At 36.7% G+C, this 19,280-nt stretch overlaps 1 protein-coding gene across 1 annotated transcript in view; it reads right to left on the bottom strand.

Moving 5' to 3' along the window:
- Phlpp1 (PH domain and leucine rich repeat protein phosphatase 1) overlaps positions 1-19,280 on the bottom strand; it is a gene marked incomplete at its 5' end in the record, with an annotated part of 167,591 nt that overhangs the window by 41,873 nt on the left and 106,438 nt on the right. Inside the window, 2 exons of the mRNA XM_013018896.1 lie at positions 5,097-5,327; positions 6,159-6,305. Coding sequence (XP_012874350.1) covers positions 5,097-5,327; positions 6,159-6,305 — 378 coding nt within the window. The remainder of the gene's footprint in view (positions 1-5,096; positions 5,328-6,158; positions 6,306-19,280) is intronic.

Raw genomic sequence — 19,280 nt, 5'->3', positions numbered from 1 at the left:
TGATACTTATTGGATGGAGTTTAGGAAAAGACTAAACATTCTCTGTAATGAGTTTCTATCCTTCAAAAAAAATAAAACAATGTAAATAAATTATTGAGAGTGGTAGCATAAAACACAAGGATGAGTGACAGCATAGAGCTAGAATCTGCCAACATATGGGTCTTCAAATGTCCACAAGATGATGTTTTCTGGCTCTTTTTATTTTTTGTTCTAGGCTTGAAGATTTAAAAATTGGCCTCAACCCAGCAATTTGCCTATTTCCAAATGTTCACTAGATAAGTAGAATGTGTACACAAAAGGAAAAATGAATTTCATTTTGGAGACAATAGACAGCAGGAACTAAAAAATGTTCCATGTTTTCCCCAAACTACACTTTGAATAATCTTCCTACACGGTATTATCATCTTCATTTAAAATAGCATCGATTCACACCACTTCACTGTACTAATACAATGAAAATAAAAGTAATGGTCTAAGCAGGAGACAAAATAAAATGTAAGATAAAAGGAGTTACCTTCATACTGTTTACCTTAAATTGCCAACACTTAAATATCACACATTTTTGAGGACAGCCAGTAACACACCTGTTTAGGATAATCGTGGGTGGGTGGAGGGTACTCAGAGACTCACATTTGCTAGGCAAGCACTCTACCCATTGAGACATACTGCTAACCATTTTGAGGTTGGTTACTCTTCAAGATAACTTATTTTTATGTCCGGGTCAATCTGGAATGTGGTTCGCATATTTATACTCCCAGAATTGCTGGGATGACAGGGGTATGACATCTCATCCAGCCATCGATGAGAACTGAGACTCTAAAACTTGTTTGGTTTTTTTTTGGCCGATCCTGAGCTTGAACTCTTGAGCCTGGGTGCCACCCCTCAGCTCCTTTTGCTTAAGGTTAGCATTCTACCACTTACGCCACAACTCCATTTCCAGCTTTTTCTGCAATTAATTGGAGGTGAGAATCTCACAGCCTTTCCTGTCTGGGCTGGCTTTGAACTGTGATCCTCAGATCTCAGCCTCAGCCTCCTCAGTGGCTAGGATTATAGGTATGAGCCACCGGTAGGTTTTGGTTGGATTGGAACTTTGATTCTCCACTCTCTGCCTCCCAAATAACTAAGATTACAGGCTTAAGCCAAGGTGATTGGCTTATGATAAACTTTTTAAGAGATAAAATGTAATTAAAATTCACTTCCATACAAGCATTTTATTTCATAAACCTTCACTGAGGCTGTACTGGTCTGCATATTACATTCTAGCCCCAGATGTCTGCTTAACACTGTATAGATGACCATGACCAAACCATCTAACTCTCTGAGCTTTATTTCATCTGTGAAATTTGGAAAATACCTTTCTTGTCCTGAAAAATATGACAGTTCTGTGTAAAAATGTGAAGGGCTATGGTAATGATGACAGCTAATGGCTTTGTGATGGTAAGTATTTTTCAAATGATTTTGTAATGTTTGAGAATCTGATATACTTCAAAACATTCAATATAGGACGTACAAGTACATGGTTAAGTGCTATGATGACATAAGAACATAGAGAATGTTCAAAAAAGATGCTGTGGAAAAGGAAACATCTGAATTCCCCAGTAAAACTGAATTTAAGATATGCATGGTAGAAGAAAAGCAGTCCACAGTGGCGACTGTACTGAAAAGAAGAGTACAGGAAGAGTTGATGCCTAAGTGCAGGATTAAGGGGAGAGGTCATATGGTGAGGAAGGTAATCAGTCAATATTTATCAAGGACTATTCCTACAAAGTGCTAGTACTGGGGGCTCAAGGATAAATGAGCAATGTTCAAATTATCTATGGTGATAGAGCTATTTTCTAAACTTCTAATTTCTTACAGACTGCCATACGTTCCTGTGGCACAGGACTGTACATAGATTACATTACATATGACTCACCATGCAAGTTTAACAATGCCCTCACTAGTCAGTTCCCTGTACAATGAGATGAATCTATTAAAAAAGCACTTGGATTCTGTGACAATGTCAAGTCATAACACATCTCTAAAAAATGAGTCTCAATTTCTACACATGGTGGAAAGGTGGCAAATATGTGGCATGCTAGCTCAGGCTGGAGGACCAGACCTGAGCACCCTAAGACAGAGCCTCACCCTTGTATGCTAATGAGCAGAAAGCAAATATGTATGCTTGAATGCCCTGAACTAGAGAACTACAGCTCTGGGCAGCATTGTGCCTGCTTGAGAGGCTGAACAAAGGAAATAAATGGCTCAAGTAGGTGACAAGAGTAACAATGAAAATGGAAAAGAAGAGATGAGAGAAAGTGGTATGAAAGAACTAATTGAATCTAGTAGATAAGATGTATAACCAAAAGTTCTGTGTAGGGATAACCATGAAGTGGTATTACTATAAGCAAAAAAAGAAAACAACTGGCTGAGTAAAGAAAGAAACTGGGCTGTTTCACATGTATTTGGTTAAATATGTCAATAGGGAAAAAGCAAGGAGAACTGCTCCAGCTGGCAGCTGAAATGAAACTGGTCCCAAAGTGATAAAGAAGAACTAGGAGAAATATTGGAGAATAATTAGCATCAAGACAAAAGGTGAGAGAGGAAGGCCCAGAGAACATGCAACCATGAAGGCAGAAAATATAGACAGAGAAGAGATTAAGGAAAGCGAATTGGGCAGTACTTGCACTGAAGGAGATGATAGTTAATAATGCCAAAGAGGTAATAACAGACTCAAAGAACATCAAAAGCAAGGAAAAGAATAAAATAAAACTAATCACTTTAATCTGGTGATGGAAACCCAATCAATAACATTAGTCTTTCACTTAGAAACACTAAGTAAAACTCCTCCTTAAATAACTTCCACTAGAAACAATTTAAAGTACTAGGGCAGAATTATACACAAAACTGGTCAGATTTTTTTTTCCCTCCTTAGCTTTGGGGTGTACTCAGAATCATTCAATGTTTATAGAATGTTGAATGTCTATTCTGATACTTACCCACCATATGCATATCTAATGTCATTTATATCTAATATAACTTAAAAAAACACAAGTTAGAACTAGAAATGTGAAGAATTTCTAATACTTTTTATAAGAATTATTATTTCTAGACATATTAGATTAATAAAGCTAAGCCAGATCAGGAAGAATGATTTCTTTTTACTTGCAGTAAGTATCCTGTAAGAGAAACCATTTCATGTTTGTACCTGAGATCACTGTAACCTATCACCCTTGGCTCTTAAGAACTTAATTTCTGGAACATGATAGGTTTCAAAATCCAAGTGACTCAGAGGTAAATCATGATAACAGTTTTGAAAGAAAGTTAACAAGACAAAAGTGTCAGCTCCTATTCTGAAAGGTTCTCAAAGTCAGAATAATGATAAATGATAACAATTACACTTTCCCAAATTAAGATTTTTAGTGACAAGATTGATTCATTCATTCTGTGGAAAGGCAAAGTCAAACTATTTTTTGTGGGAGCAGTATTGTGAATTCTACAGGTTAAACCACAGTAAAGGAGAAGAGAAGAAAGAAAGGATGATACTACTTTAGGTTAATGACTCTGGAAGAGTATGAGTGAGGGCCTGTGGTTAGCCACAGAAAGGACAGTGGATAGTGAAGCAAGGACAGACCCACCTTTCACAAATAGAGTGCAAAGCTGCCAAGGTCAGCTAAGCAGTTTCAGAGAGGGGAAGAGTTCTCAGTCAGGTAGTACTAATAGTACTGGGAGTGCTAAACAATTTAACTCCATATCTCTCCACAACTCTGAATTAGGTTCTGCTATTAACTCTAATTTACAAATGAGAACACAGAGGCACAGAAATTAAAATAACTTACCAAAGATTTAACATGGCTAGGAAGCAGGCATCAATCTTTAGTAGTAGGAAATTAATTGTTGAAAAAGTATCAAATTGGACTAGATAGTATTAAGGGGTAACCTCTAAATGATGTTCTGTAAGAACTTGAGTAATGATAGGCTCTTACTTCCTTAGAAAGAGAAATTTTATGAAATGTCCTTCTGTAATGGTTCTCCATGCATTAGAAACTAAGTCTGAGCTTTGCTTGCAGTTGGGGTTTACTGTGATCATATACAAAATACAAGTCTTCTGTTTTTGCAAGGAGGCTTCTGATTTGTGGCTGTAGCCAAAATATTGGTCTAACAGATTATGGATTTTATATTTGTGTAAAGAATAGTAAAATGGGTTGGGAAGGTGGCTCAGTGGTAGAGTGCTTGCCTTGCATGCGTGAGGCCCTGGGTTCGATTCCTCAGCACCACATAAGCAGAAAAAAACAGAAGTGGCACTGTGGCTCAAGTAATAAGATTGCTGCTAGCCTTGAGCTGAAGAGCTGAGGGACAGAGCCCAGGCCCAGAGTTCAGGTCCCATGACTGACCTCCCCCCCCAAAAAAAGAAGAGTAAACTAAGGAAGGATAAAGCTACTGGGTTGGAAATGAAATTAAGTATAATTAATTGCTACATTATAGTAGGAAAATCAAAGGAAATTAATCATTATAAATTCCTCAGATAAGCCACAACTAAGAAAGATTAAGAGAAAAATTTCCACCTTTCTCCAATTTTATCATTTTCATTCACTATGAATAGTGCTGATTCAATGGCCTTATTCACTCATATAAATTATAACTCAGTTAAAATAAACAACTCATTCAAGACATAAGACATTTATCAATGACAATTTTTTTTTTTTTTTTGGGTCCGGTCGTGGGGCCTGAACTCTGGGCCTGGGCGCTGTCCCTCAGCTCTTCAGCTCAAGGCTAGTGCTCTACCACTTGAGTCACAGCACCACTTCCGGCTTTTTTTTTTTGTTTATGTGGTGCTGAGGAATCGAACCCAGGGCCTTAGGCATGCAAGGCAAGCGCTCTACCACTGAGCTACCTTCCCAGCCCCTATCAATGACAATTTTTTAGAACAAGTTTCATGGTAGATCAAACCTTACTATTCTTCAGTATTTTTCCCTCTAAATGGAAATTGGACTAGGCACTAGTCAACTAACTAACTTGCCTCATTTCCTTTGACTAATCTAACCAAAAGGAATATAAACTATTCCACAAATATAATCCAACCATTCTGATGGGATACATTTCTCAAAAATACTTACCTTAGATCCACATGTTTAATATGAGGCATTCTTCTTAAAGACTGTAGCCTAAGGGTCTCCATACAGTTTCCAGACATACAAAGTTTATCCACAGCAGTCAATTTCTCCAGTACCTCTGGAATGTCAGTGAACTCATTGAATGAAAGACCAAGATAACTGAGCTGGTGCATGTTCTCCAACTCAGCAGGAAGGGACTGGAGAAAGTTTCCATCCAACAAAAAAGTCTGCAAGCTATTAATGAAAATTTAAGAATTATACAGAGAAGTATACAGTTTTATTACCTATACTCCCATAAAGATCCTATTAGTTAAAATATGTACATTTTACAGAATGCATAAAGATAAGGCTGGGATCAGTAATAGACATGGTAAAAACAGATCAGAATTAAGCAGAATTAACCTTTTCTTAGAAATGGAAATTATGATCAATTTTCTCAACTTGTATAGGCACAAATAGAAGCAACATTAGCTAACTGCAGTGAGAACCAGCCCAAATATCCATCTTTATTATTTCTTAAAATTAATTTCTAAGTTTTAAAATTCAATCTAACTCAGAAAACGAAAAAAGTAATTCTCCCATGCTCAGGCACACTCATCCACAGGGAACTTCAAATCAAAGAAAGGGTTATTTTTGGTTGTTGTTTTTGGTTTTTTGCTGGTCCTGGGACTTAAACTCTGGGCCTGGATACTATCCCTGAGCTTCTCTTACTCAAGGCTAGCACTCTACCTCTTGAGCCATGGCCCTACTTCCAGCTTTTCCTGTGATAGATTAAAGTAAGAGTCTCACAGACATTCCTGCCCTGGCTGACTTTGAACCATGATCCTCAGATCTCAGCCTCCTGAGTATCTAGGATTACAGGTATGAGCCACTGGTACCTGGCTCAAAACAAGGGCAAGAGTTTAGCTAAACTCTAACAAATGAACTTTCAACACATATCACAGGGTGCCTGGCGGCTAGGTTTGAGGCCAAGATTGATATGATCAACAAAATGTGCTATGAACCAATACACCTTTTCCTGAGGTTTCTGTTGGATTCCCCCACAAGGTGATTTAAACTACGCACTTGTGCATAGCTCCAACAGCTGCTGGGACTGCTCGAAGGGCATTGCAAGATACATTCAGCTCTGCCAGTGTTGGAATACTGCAGACTGCTAATGGGAAGTTCCCTAGGTGATTATTGGAAAGGTTAAGACTCTTCAACTTGGTGAACCTATCACAATAAAACACAAACAGAAGAAACAAATGTTAGAAGTATAAAATCACATATTTTCAGCACAGCTTCAGAGATCATCTACCAAACTATACATTTGATATCATGGCCAGTGTTTTATGTAAAATATAAACACATTACAAACACACTTATTGCTCTCTGAGGTTGAGTATTTGAAGAGGTGAGTTCTACTGGAGTCCTTTTTTAGCAGTATCTCAGTTTCACATAATTAACACCCAGGTAAATGACAGGAGTGAGGAGACCAGAGAGTAGGCAGTACTGGGAAGTTAGTTCTTCTGTTATCTCAGACAAGTCAAAATTTTCTGCTTATCTGAAATAAGAACAAATAACCAAAACTTGATTTTCTCCTAGTCAGTCAGAATTTTGTAGTTCTAAACATTAGAACCAATGATCATTCCTCCATCTCAATCCAGCACTTGATGCTGCTGCTCACACACCATTGGTGAAAAGCTCTTCTTATTTCACCATAGCCCTTTCCTAGTTGTCCCTTTCATTACTTAACAACTATTTTACTTGGATGGTAAATATAGACCTGTATTTTAAATTTTTGAAAATTAGGAAAGAATTACTTTTAGGAAGATACAGAGAAGGATGATTTCAAAACTAGTAATTACTCAAAAGTGGAAAGTAGAAAATTATCTTTTGGTGAAATATAGGTCAGTAACAGAACCGAGTATAATTAATCTATGCAAACAAATTTACTAGGACTCTATCACTGCTGAGTACTAAGAAGTAGTAGTAAATAGAAAGTGTAAAACAGACAAGCTTACATGGAAACAGGGTAGGACAAAGGACAATAATGGCCTCAAAGAGAAAAACAAAACAAAACACCAACAACTCATTCATTTTATGGATGTTTCTCTTGTTTTAAATGGCTACTAACTCAATGAAAAAACATTCCTGGACTTAAAAGAGGAAAACCCTCTATTCCATAGTCCTAGAATTTCCTGCAGAACAAAACTACCTATATATTCCTTATAGCTATAAAGCTACCACCTGAAGCAGCTAACCACCTGAAATAGTCCAAATTGAGATGTTCTCCAACTTTAAGTACTGGTGGAATATCTTTTAGCCAAGATACTTGGAATTGCAAGTGTTCCAGATCTGAGGGGTTTTCAGATTTGGGAACATTAGTATAACTTTACTAGTTAAGTATTTTGAACCCAAAATGCTCCAAAATTCCAAGCATTTTTGGGTGTCCTGTTAACAAACAGTCAAAAAGTTTCAGATTCCAGAACATTTTCAGAGCTCAGATTTTAAAATTAAGGATTTCAAAAACTTAGGGAGAAAAACCCCACAATGTAAACTATCTTGTCTTTTTAAAGTAGTAATTTTATATACTGGATTAAATGAAAAAATATAAAATGAATTTCACCTGTTTCTTTTTACTCTTTTTTTTAACATGGATCCACAAAGTTTAAAGTTACTTAAGTGTATTGCATTGTCCCATTTAAAAAAAAAATTCTTTCTCCATATCAGAAGTATGCAGAACCCTGAATTCTCCACCCAACCAATCCAGCAATTGTTTTCAAGGTCTCTCCCTCCAACTATGAGTATGACCATAGGCACACACTATGTGCTCTCAAGTGGGACATGAATGAAAAAACAGGACATGGATACTTGGAGTATTTGCATCTAAACCAGCAGAATCTAGTGCTCCCTAAGTCAGTCTGGAAAGATTGGCTTCATTTTCCAGAGTAAATAAAGTTTTCTTTAATGACAAATAGAACTCATATCCATTTGCCCTACAACAGAGCTCAGAGGAAAAGAAGGTCATATTCATGCAGAGCCTAATAAAGAGTAATCTTAGTTAACCATTAAAATAAAGACATAAGACACAGTATTACAGAACTGCATGGAGCCAATGGCAATAGGTATTCCTAGGATTCAACTTATTACAAAGCTCCAAAGCACAGTTGCTTTTTAATACTGGCACAGACAAGTTCATATCCCTAAATAGACTGGACAACTTACAGAAACAGAACCTGTAACTGAAGTTTGTTTAACAAGCAAAGCCTGTAGTCCCTTCCAAACTAGGTCTATGTTCCTCATACCACAAAGTAAGTGATTGTTTGCCAGGGATGGGACAGAGAGACAGAGGTCAAAAATGAGGACAGGAAAAAAAATTGCAGAATGGAGACAGTAATAAAACAAATAGCCAAATCAATATAGCTTTCATTTGCATCTGCTACTCTATTTACAATGAAACAGAATTATATTTACAATAGCACTGTTTCTAGACATGAAGTATCAAAATTATCTATGTGTGTGATCTATTAATGTTTTCATTTTGTTCCTTTCTCCAACTTCACAGCTGTTTCTCCAAATAGTCATCATTTATTTGGCTTTATTTCCTAAATATTACAAACCATTTTGTATAGCTTAATATAAAGGACTATGCACATAAAATTTTGACAATGGATAAACTGAGCAAATAAATATTACCAATAAAAGTAAAATTAAGCATGTCTTATAATCATGGTATACCTAGAAAGGTAAAGGGGGCTGAAAAGCAATAAACGTACTCCTTAAAACTGCTGATCAAGGCACATTGTATTCATAGATTGATCTGCTGAATTAACCCCTTAGTATAACTACTTAACAATAATAATAATGCTTTTAGAAACTGTTACTGAGGAAACAGAACAATAATTAATTTTGTCCCTATGTTTGTCTGGCTTTCCATTTAATCTAACCATATATCACATACGTGGTTTTGTCTGCCTTCACTTTACAATGATTTTTTTTTCCTTTCAGTTATTACATTTTGAGGCATAATCTCCCAAACTATATCCTTCGGCAAATTATTTTTCCTTACCAAAAGGAAGAATACTTAAGTTTCTTAAATTAATCGTAGTTAAAACATACCAATTCATACATCCAACTTGCTCAAGGCTAGCGCTCTACCACTTGAGCCACAGCGCCACTTCCGGCTTTTTTCTTTTTGCTTATGTGGTGCTAAGGAATCGAACCCAGGGCCTCAGGCATGCAAGGCAAGCACTCTACCACTGAGCCACCTTCCCAGCCCTACACCCAACTTCTTTACCTTTATTAAATATAAATGTTTCAAAAATAGGTTAGCCACAGTTCTATACACCTATTTAATGCTGCTAACCAAAAAACAAACAAACAAAAAAACTACTTGGGAGAAAATGTTCCTTATTAAATAACATGAATTCACTTTTACACAAGGGCTACAAGGAAAAAAGCTACTGTACTCCAGTATCAAAGTTGAGAGAAAGAAAGAAATATATTCAAACAGTGTCATATCCTCCGGTACCGTTTTTCCTGGGCTTATTATGAATACAAGACGTGCTTAATTTTCCTCTCTTCCTTAGTATTTGTTCACTCAACCTATTCATGATCAAATATTTACGTATCTTTTATATTGAATCGTACAAGATGGCCAAATATACATGTGTATGTATATATATACGGATGCTTATAATTTATATGTTAGTATAAATTTATGTTAATGTGTATTTATATATAAATAGGTTATATATTCATGTTAATGTAATTTTTATTAACATAAATCATACTGTATATTACAAGTATAATATTGTGTGTGTGTGTGTGTGTGTGTGTGTGTGTGTGTGTGTGTGTGTGTGTGTGTGTGTGTATGATTAGGAAATAAAACCAAAAACCAGTTGACTATTTGGAAACAGTCTTCTTAATGACTTGGAAAACTAATTGTAAATATTTAGTAATTTTCCTTCCAAGAACTATGGATATTTAGGTTTACCTGGAAAACCCGATTGTAAAGTAGAAGTATGATGGAAGTAGTTGTGGCTTTACCTTAATGGTAAAGCTCATGCAGTTAAGATGAATTCACTATATTTGTTTTTATTTGTTTGTTTGTACCAGTGGTAGGGCTTGAACTCAGGGCCTGAGAGCTGTCTCTTAGCTTTTTCACTCAAGGTTAGCATCACTAGTTGAGCCACAGCTCCACTTCTAGATTTTTGGTGGTTAATTGAAGATAAGTCTCTTCCACTTTTCCTGCCCAGGCTGACTGTGAACCACCAGCCTCAGATCTTAGCCTCCTGAAAAGCTCAAATCACAAGTGTAAACCACCAGTGCCAAGTTTTATATTTGTTTTTAAAAGAAAGAATTTACTTTTATCACCCAAATAACACATGCAAATTTTAGCTAGTAAATACATAGACGTCTAAAAATTCTCTCCTCCATTTTTCTAAAACCCATCCTCCTGAGATAACTAGTGTGAATCATTTGGAACATACTCATATTGAAGAACTGATGAGTGCCTACTAATCGATCTATAATTCTGAACTCTTAAAGGTTCTGCAAAATAAAAGGCCTTGCACTGACTTACACAGTGGCAATGTCTGAAATGACTACATATCCATTTGTTCTCTCTAGAGAACACAGTGTATTTTAATTGTTCCCATTATTTATTTTTTGCCTATAAGGCTAGGTGGAAGTCTATTTTCTTTCTGGCAGCTAATTTCATTAGCACCATTTTCTATATGAATCACCAATTTTGGTGTTCAATTAAAATATACACACATACAAACACTGGAGAAAGAGGAGAACACGAGAGAGACAGAGAGAAAGATAGTGTTGTTTCAGTAAAACAGACAAACACTTAAGTAAAAACAAGTTTAATTTATAAAGCGCACACTGCTCTTCTTCCTTACAGCTTGCTTTGTGATTTAAGTAAGCAAACTGCTTCAATACGACCATCAGCTTCACAGAGTAATTTTTCTCTTTTATCTTCACAGGGACTGATCTCCAGAAGGTATCAAAATTCATTTTAAGAGGTTCAAGCACAATTACCCTTCAGAAACAGTTAAAGAAAAGAATGAGAAATCATTAATCAGCAACTTCCTTAACATAACTCCATGTTTTCTTCCAAATTATGACTCCTTTAGTGAAACGCTTTATTATCTTATAGACCTAGTCCTACAGCCATGTCCCCATCTGGATGGGGACAAAAATGACATACAGGAACCTAAATATGCTTCAGAAGTTACATAAGAAAGCTATCTGAGACTAACCCCAAAGACATCTGAGACTAGCCCTGCTGGATGCAAAGGAAAGGAAAAACACAGCTTGCCTCATGTTGTTCTTACACTTGTCTGTGGCTGTGATGACAAGAGGAACATTTGACCCGTTAGGCCTGCCTCAGCATTACTGGTTACACCTACCCCTTAGAAGGCATGACTCAATTCCTTTGGCTTATATACTGCTCTCCACACACCCAAACTCTACTGCCCTGAAACTGAACTATCATCTCTTCATTTTTTGGTATAGCATGTCTCTTATTGTCCCTTTATGACTTTAGAAGTGAATTCACATGAATTTATGTATGTCCTTCTGTTCCAAGATTTCAGCAACACTATCAGCTGGCTTCCTAGGAAACACCTACCATATTTGTCTGAGAGGCTCAGCACCACATGAATGCTAATGTGGCATGTGACCAACTTCCCAACACTTGAGCCAAAATAAACAGAAACCACCCTATCTGAATTGTCATCATCATAAATGACTCTAGTTACAAGCAAAATAAGCTGTCACTTCATATGACTAGAAAACAAAATTATACACAGGCATTATTTTACTCATAAATATTAAAATTTATAACTATGAAAGAATCTGATCAAAATTTGAGCAACAGAATTGCTACAGACATAAAAATCCAATTCACAAATGCTGGAGATAGTTCATTGGAAGAGTCCACGCTTTATTATACCAGGCCCTGAGCTTGATCCTCAACATCAAAATACTAACAAACATAATCTTTATAAAAAAACCAAAAAAACAAAGGGCACATAGTGTTGGCAACAATGACAATAATCAAAATGACAATAGCCAAAAATCATTCCCTAAAGAGGCAAATTTTTATTTTAATCTTAATCTCTCTTTTAAAAGCAATTCAAGGGCTTATAATCCTAGCTACTCAGGAGGCTCAGATCTGAAGCCAATCTGGTCAGGAAAGTTCTGAGACTCTTATCTCCAATAAGAAAAATCTGGAAGAGGCACTATGGCTCAAGTGGTAGAGCCCTAGACTTGAGCACAAAGAAGCTCAGGGACAGTGTCCAGGCCTAGAGTTCAAGCCCTAGAGTTCAAGGACTGGCAAAGAAAATCAAGGATGGAAACATGGATCAAGTGGTAGAGTGCCTACGTAGCAAGTGCAAGGCCCTGAGTTTAAATGTCAGATTGCCTCACTTCTCCCCCCCCCCAAAAAAAGCAAGTAAATAGTATTTACTGCTTACTCTCTACATGTGAAATCCTAGGCTAGGTTAACCCTATAGATGTAATGGTGAACAAAGAAGGGGCTCCTGCCCATAAGACAGGGAAAGTATGTGCTGGGAGAGGCTCCCATGAATTGAATAAGTATGCTATCTTCTGATTCTTTAAAAAATTTCAGTATTAGAAGCAAAAGACAAACAAGAAATATGCTGCCATGTTACAGTTAAACATCTACTAGATGGGGCCTTAATTTATTCATCACCATATTCTGTTATTTCTCATCAACATGTAATTGCCAGTGCCATTTGGGAGTTTAATATTAACCCTCACAGTAGCAGAACAAATGACAATGTAAAAAGAAGAGCTCTGTACAAGTCAAAGAACATCACTTTTACTTCTCAAAGCAAAGACATGAAGATCACACAGTATACTAGGATAAAACCCAGTTGAGTCACACAGGATATATAAAAGTGAGAATCAGACAGCTCTATATCAAAGATATCATATTATCAAAGGGATAAGAAAGTGAGCATGAGCAAAAACCAGAGAGAATAGCTATGTCACGAAAATGTGCTTAGACATGAGTGGCTTAAGCTCTGTATCATAAACAAACCAAATGTATCTCCTAGTGAGGCCAAAGAAAAATCTATTACCCAACCTTTACTGGATACAGTACAAAGCTGATACTGAGATTAAACCATTCAACCACTAAACATTTACTGAATTCTTTTTTTTTACAATTTTTTAAATTGTGAAAATACCGTACAGAGGGGTTACAATTACATGAGCAAGGTAATGAGTACATTTCTTATCAAGCATTGTTGCCTCTTCCTTTGTTTCCCCTTCCCATCCCATCCTTTCCCCTGCCCCCCCCACCCCTCCCCCAGCGCCAAAGTTGTAAAGTTCGTTTTTCTTGTACATCTCATTGTTTTTGCAATGAGTCCACCGGTATCCCTATTTAAACAATTTGCTTTTTCCCTTCCTCTCCACAAATTATACCAACATCAAATACAGTGAAAACAGGGATTCTTAACATAACCTCTGAGACACAAAAATTAGAGCTAGAAGCCAAACATGGCAACTCACACTTATTTACTCAATAGGCTGAGATCACAGTTCTAGGTCTGCCAAGCAAAAAGGCCTCATCTTAGCAGAAAATGCTGGGGGATTGGGAGGGGGGGGCACATGCTTGTGATTCCAGCTATGAGGAATGCATAAGTAGGAGCATCATAGTACAAGCTGACCTGGGGGAAAGAGTGAGACCTACACGAAAAATAATGAAAGCAAAAAGGGATGGGTCATGACTGAAGTGGTAAAGCACCAATCTAGCAAATGCAAGACGCTGTTTTAAGCCCCAATACCATCCCTACTTCCCTTCCCCTTAAAACAAACAAACAAAAATGGAAAAAAAAAAAAACATGATCTAAATTTCACCCTCCAGACACTTGAAACCATTTTATAAAGTAGAACATGAAAGCCTGGAGAAGAAAAAGAATATCATAAATGCTTACAGAGGAGAAATCTCTCTCTTAATCTGAAGAACATGAACAGGAAGAACTCAACAGACAGACAGTGATTAGAAAACAGAACATTTGAAGAAAACAGTGTGATGACTATTTCTAAACATTACTAAACACTGTGAAGACTTCTGGGCCCTATAACTGGAAGTTCCAAATGAACAGACCCCTGATGCCAAACAGGTACCTGTCCTTCTAGTAAACACACAGGTGGTCCTGATGTAGGCCTTTCATGAATCATTTTTTTAATTTATAAAGTAAAAACTACAAGGCATACTTGGGAAATATGAAGTAGGCCTGATTATTAAGGAAAGAGAACTTCATATGGCTGTAAAAGTTGTACATCAAAATGGACACACTGGCATATGCATATGCCTAGAAAAACTTTGATCTAAGAAGGGACACAGTCTATCCTAGGACACAGATTTATGTTTCACAGAATTTTCATCTCCCTTCCCACTGTTGCATGATAGGCAGATACGCACACGATGGCGTAAAAGTATCCTACTGACAGAAAAATTTAAAATAGGAGGAAAAGAAAAACTATTTTAAAAGTTAGGCCTTCCCTAAAGCATTTTTCTTGTTATTATTAGGTCCAAAACTATCACCATCAATATCCTGCCAGCTATACAGTCATCATCTTAACCTATCAGGGGAAATAATACCACCAGACTCTTTCAAAGCTCCATTACTACAGAATATGGTAACATCAAAATGATAGTCACTCAGAAAAAACAGAAACTCCTGTAGTTTGTTAGCTTACAAAAGGTATGTGTAGGTAGGGGTGTGTGTGTGTGTGTGTGTGTAGAGGTGTGTGTGTGTGTGTAGGGGTGTGTGTGTGTGTGTAGGTAGGGGTGTGTGTGTGTGTGTGTGTAGAGGTGTGTGTGTGTGTATGTGTAGGTGTGTGTGTGTGTGTGTGTGTGTAGGTAGGGGTGTGTGTGTGTGTGTGTTGTCTGAATATGGTAGAATTTTGTTTGGGATAAGGAAAAGAAGAAAACATTATTGTTCCAGCAGTGTTCTCATACTGGTTACCAGAAAATTACTTCAGAAGTCATTAGTATTGATGTTAATCATGCTCCCGATTCCTGACTTATGATAATATTCATCACTGATAACCATGGAGCCCTCTTAACACCACATTCATCGTTGTGCACCAGAGCTCTAAGGAGGGAAAGGTTGATTCCCAGAGACAAATACATATCTACAAACTCTGTTTAGCATTGTTAGGCTAAAGCTTAGAGAGTACAGTGAAAAGCTTAACTAAAACCACAGAAGGAGCCGGCTGTGGTGGCGCACACCGGTAATCAATGAGGAGGATGAGGCAGGAAGATCACTAGTTTGAGACCAGCCTGAGCTACACCTTAAAAAACAAACAAACAATAACAACAACAAAAACCACAGAAGGAAGTAGGCGAGATATAAGAAATCAATTGGAATCAGGCTAAGGTTTTAAAGCTATCTCTCCCAGCAACATACTATTTTAAAGTGGGGGAAAAGTTAAAGAACATCTTAAATGATCCCAAGAAGTCAGTGGGGCAAAGTGTACAGCCTGGCTAATAAGTAAAATCCTTTGTTTCCCTTTAAGCTCCTCTTCAAAATGTGCTATCTGAATGAAGAAGAAAATGGGCCATTATTGCCAGAAATGAGGTTGGCAGCAGAAAACCAAAGGCTATACAATCTCAGTGCTCCAAGTACCCTGGGAAGGCTTCTCTTTGATCAAATGCTCAGGGAAGGAAAGTGGGAATCCTGTGAAATGCAAATCTTTCCAAGAGGATCAGAATTCCATCTACAAAGCAAACTGAGAGGAACTTCCAGTGCTGGGAACAGTTAAGTGGGGGAAAAAAAGACACACACACACACACACACACACACACACACACACACACACACATATTGGATTCTGAACATTAAAAGTTTAATGATTTGCTTAATCTAGCAGGCCCAGAAACAGATAAGAGATGCCAGGTCTTCTGAAATATAGTCACAGCTAGATCACTGCTATCTTCTGACATCCATATATACTATGAAATTCCTTTCACATGCAGCAAGCCTCCCTAAATTCCCATAGTGGAAATTCCTTCCCAAGATTTGCTCTTCCCCTGAGCAGCACTTGTGCTGCATGTTTTTTTCTTTAGCTATGAACAATGAGTCTACTTGTTTACCTATATGAGAGTATGTTTAAAGAAACTGAACCTGTCCTCACTACTACAGTCATAGTCAAATTTTGGAAATGGGCTGTAAAAATATTTTAGCATGTCATTCCTTATTCCACTATGCTATAATTTATCCCTACTTCCACTAAAAGGAGTTTTCAGAAATTACTGAGAAAACAAAACCTGAAATCCCTCTTACAACAAAAATGAAAACGTGAATGTCCAGAGAGGATAATTAACACTAAAAGACTTTCTATCTCAAAATAACAAGATTTCCCAAAGAATTGAATAGGAAATAACGTCATTTGTTTTCTACTCTATGGGAACTAAAACAAAGATTTGAGCCAAGAAGGCATAATTGTGAGAAACTCATAATTTTTCTGTAACTTTCATTCTATTACAAACCCACACCCTTGCACATTTAACTCAACTTCATTCTATCTCCCCTACTGTTTTCCCATTTGATAAAGTCCCTGCACCCATCTCTCCTATTCCTTTCAGCTAAAACAAACCACGTCTAATCAGGGCTGAATCATTTCATTCCTCTAAGTTGCTCACTTACTCCTTCCTTTACCCAAAGGTAATATTTACCTTATTTAGATGGCATTATACCTTTTTATACTGCAGCCTCTAAGATACAGACCTAGTTCACTGATATTGATCAGGTGTCAAGATGTATAATGTTATTAATCAAAAATCATTCTAAATGACTGTGGTTGCCTTAAAATGGTCAGCTGAGTGTTACATACACTTTACATTGCTCTACCCTTATCATCAAGAATTAAAAAAAAAAAAAGTCAGTTCCCATGGCTCATACTTGTAATCCTAGCTGCCAAGGAGGCTAACAGCAGAGGATCTAGATTAAAAGCCAGACCAAGCAGAAAGTTCATGAAGCTCTATCTCAAATTAATCAATGAAATGCCAGACCCGAGGCGTGGCTCAAGTGGTAGAGTACCATCTGTGAGCAAGAATATGCCAGGCACTGAGGCCAAGTCCAGGTAAAGGAATGAGGTATTGATTTATTAATTTTTTTGAAAGCTAACAATTAGATGTGGAAAAGGACACATGGAATTGGAAATACACCAAAAGCTTCAAGGAATAGAAGTCCTCGCAAATACTCTCTGAAAGGAAGGCAGCATTCTCTAGCTTGTCTCTCAGCCTGATAGTGGTGAAGGGGCACTAGGGGTAGCACATTCTTGCAAGGAGAGAGACAAGGCATTTTTAGAGAATGGATTTTAATTCCATGCTGCCCATTTAAAACTTAATGTCTCCTTTTGCAACTACCAAGCCTTTGGCTATAAATTTCTCCTCATGTGGTGTTTTCTAAATTGTTTCACTGTGCTTACTTCTCATCATGCCTTCCACACCAAAAAGAAATAAGATGAATTACCAGCCTCACTTCCTTCTACAAGTTGGCTACAGATACCACTGACAAAGAAGTGGAATATAGTTAACACAGAAGTAAACAACAATTCCCACCCACTCACATGTTCATTCATTTATAGTGCACATTTATTGCTTTACCTCATCACAGTAACCACTTCTTAAGGAGGCCTGATTCCTTCTCTGTAGGAATCCAAAGCCAAGCACAGATAACAGGATAAATAGACAAAATAGTTAAATAAGAAAAGTAACAACATCAATGATTTCTCTATGGGAACTACAGGGTAAATCACTAAATGTAAACAAAAGTAATCTTGTAATCTTAAGTAACAAAAGTAACAAAGTTATTTCCTATGTGATCTACATTGAGAGTCACTAAATGTAATGAAGTCTTTTAGAATTAAGGCAATACTGTTAATCTTATGATTATAAGATCTTTACCAAAATTAGTATTTTAAATTGTTGCATAGAATTTTGTGAACATGGGAGGAGACAATAGCAACAAACAACAAAGTTTAGTATTCAAATGAAAATAATTTTTAAAAGAAAGATGATGGCTTTGTATATGTTTTACTGTCAGGTATGGGAAAAATCATTAGTAATCCACACACAAGCATTCAAGTCATTTAAAGTACCAGTCTCTAAAGCAATTAAAGTTATTACTCTCCCTAAAAAAGTAGGAAAAGAGTCAGGCACCTTTACTGTGCTAAATTTGTTTCTTGTACCATATTTGCCTACAAATGGCAAAAGCTACAAAGCAGATTCATTTCCTTTGTTAATGGAATATATAATAATTTTTATTTATGAAGTGATTTATAACTTGTCTGATTTCCCACATATAGGGTTAAACAATTTAAATGCATTTCAAAGATCATCAGTATGTATTAAACCTAGACGTATCTCCAAATGAGATAGGTAGAAATGATTAAAGTGTCAAACACTTAGGTTTTACTACTTTAAAATGAGTCTTCATTTTTCCTGAAGTAGCATGTACATATAAAAATACATATGTTTTACCCTACTAACATGTCTTACAGCAATGACAACTGACAGGTAATGATTCTTAAGAGGAAAAAAGATTTAAAAAGAAGAGTTTGCAGTTGGGTGCCTGTAATCCTAACTATTCAGGAAGCTAAGATCTCAGGATCAAGGTTCAAAGTTAGCCCTGGCAGGAAAGTACATGAGACTCATCACCAGTTAATCACCAAAAAGCAGGTAGTGGAGCTGTGGCTCAAGTGTAGAATACTAGGCCTTACACACAAAAATTCAGGGACCGAGTCAAGGACTTGAGTTTAAGCCATGTCCATGCATAGATACACACACAAAAGTTTTGCTTTCCTGCCACTCATGAACTCTAGATCCTTCAGTGATCCTACACATGAAATCTTAAAAAAAAATAATTATAAACACAAAACTAAATATATCAGTATGATAAAATGTCTAAAAAAACCCTATTACAATGAGAGTAATACATGACAAATTTAAAGGAGCTAAACTTATGTATATAATAAAATGTTTGAACCCATTATAACTCAGTACAATTATATTCATAATACTTTGCTATTACATTGTAAACTGTAAAACTAAAACATGGGGAAGTTACAGTCCTTGCTTTAAATCAGCAGAAAGCTGTCCTACACTTCATTGATTCTACAAGAAACAATCTATTTTATTAAAAACCATTCTTA

This window comes from Dipodomys ordii, unplaced genomic scaffold, assembly GCF_000151885.1.
Source record: "Dipodomys ordii isolate 6190 unplaced genomic scaffold, Dord_2.0 Scaffold43, whole genome shotgun sequence".
NCBI lineage: Eukaryota > Metazoa > Chordata > Mammalia > Rodentia > Heteromyidae > Dipodomys > Dipodomys ordii.
The sequence above is the reverse complement of the archived record's forward strand: the minus strand, read 5'-3'. Positions and strand labels throughout refer to the sequence as shown.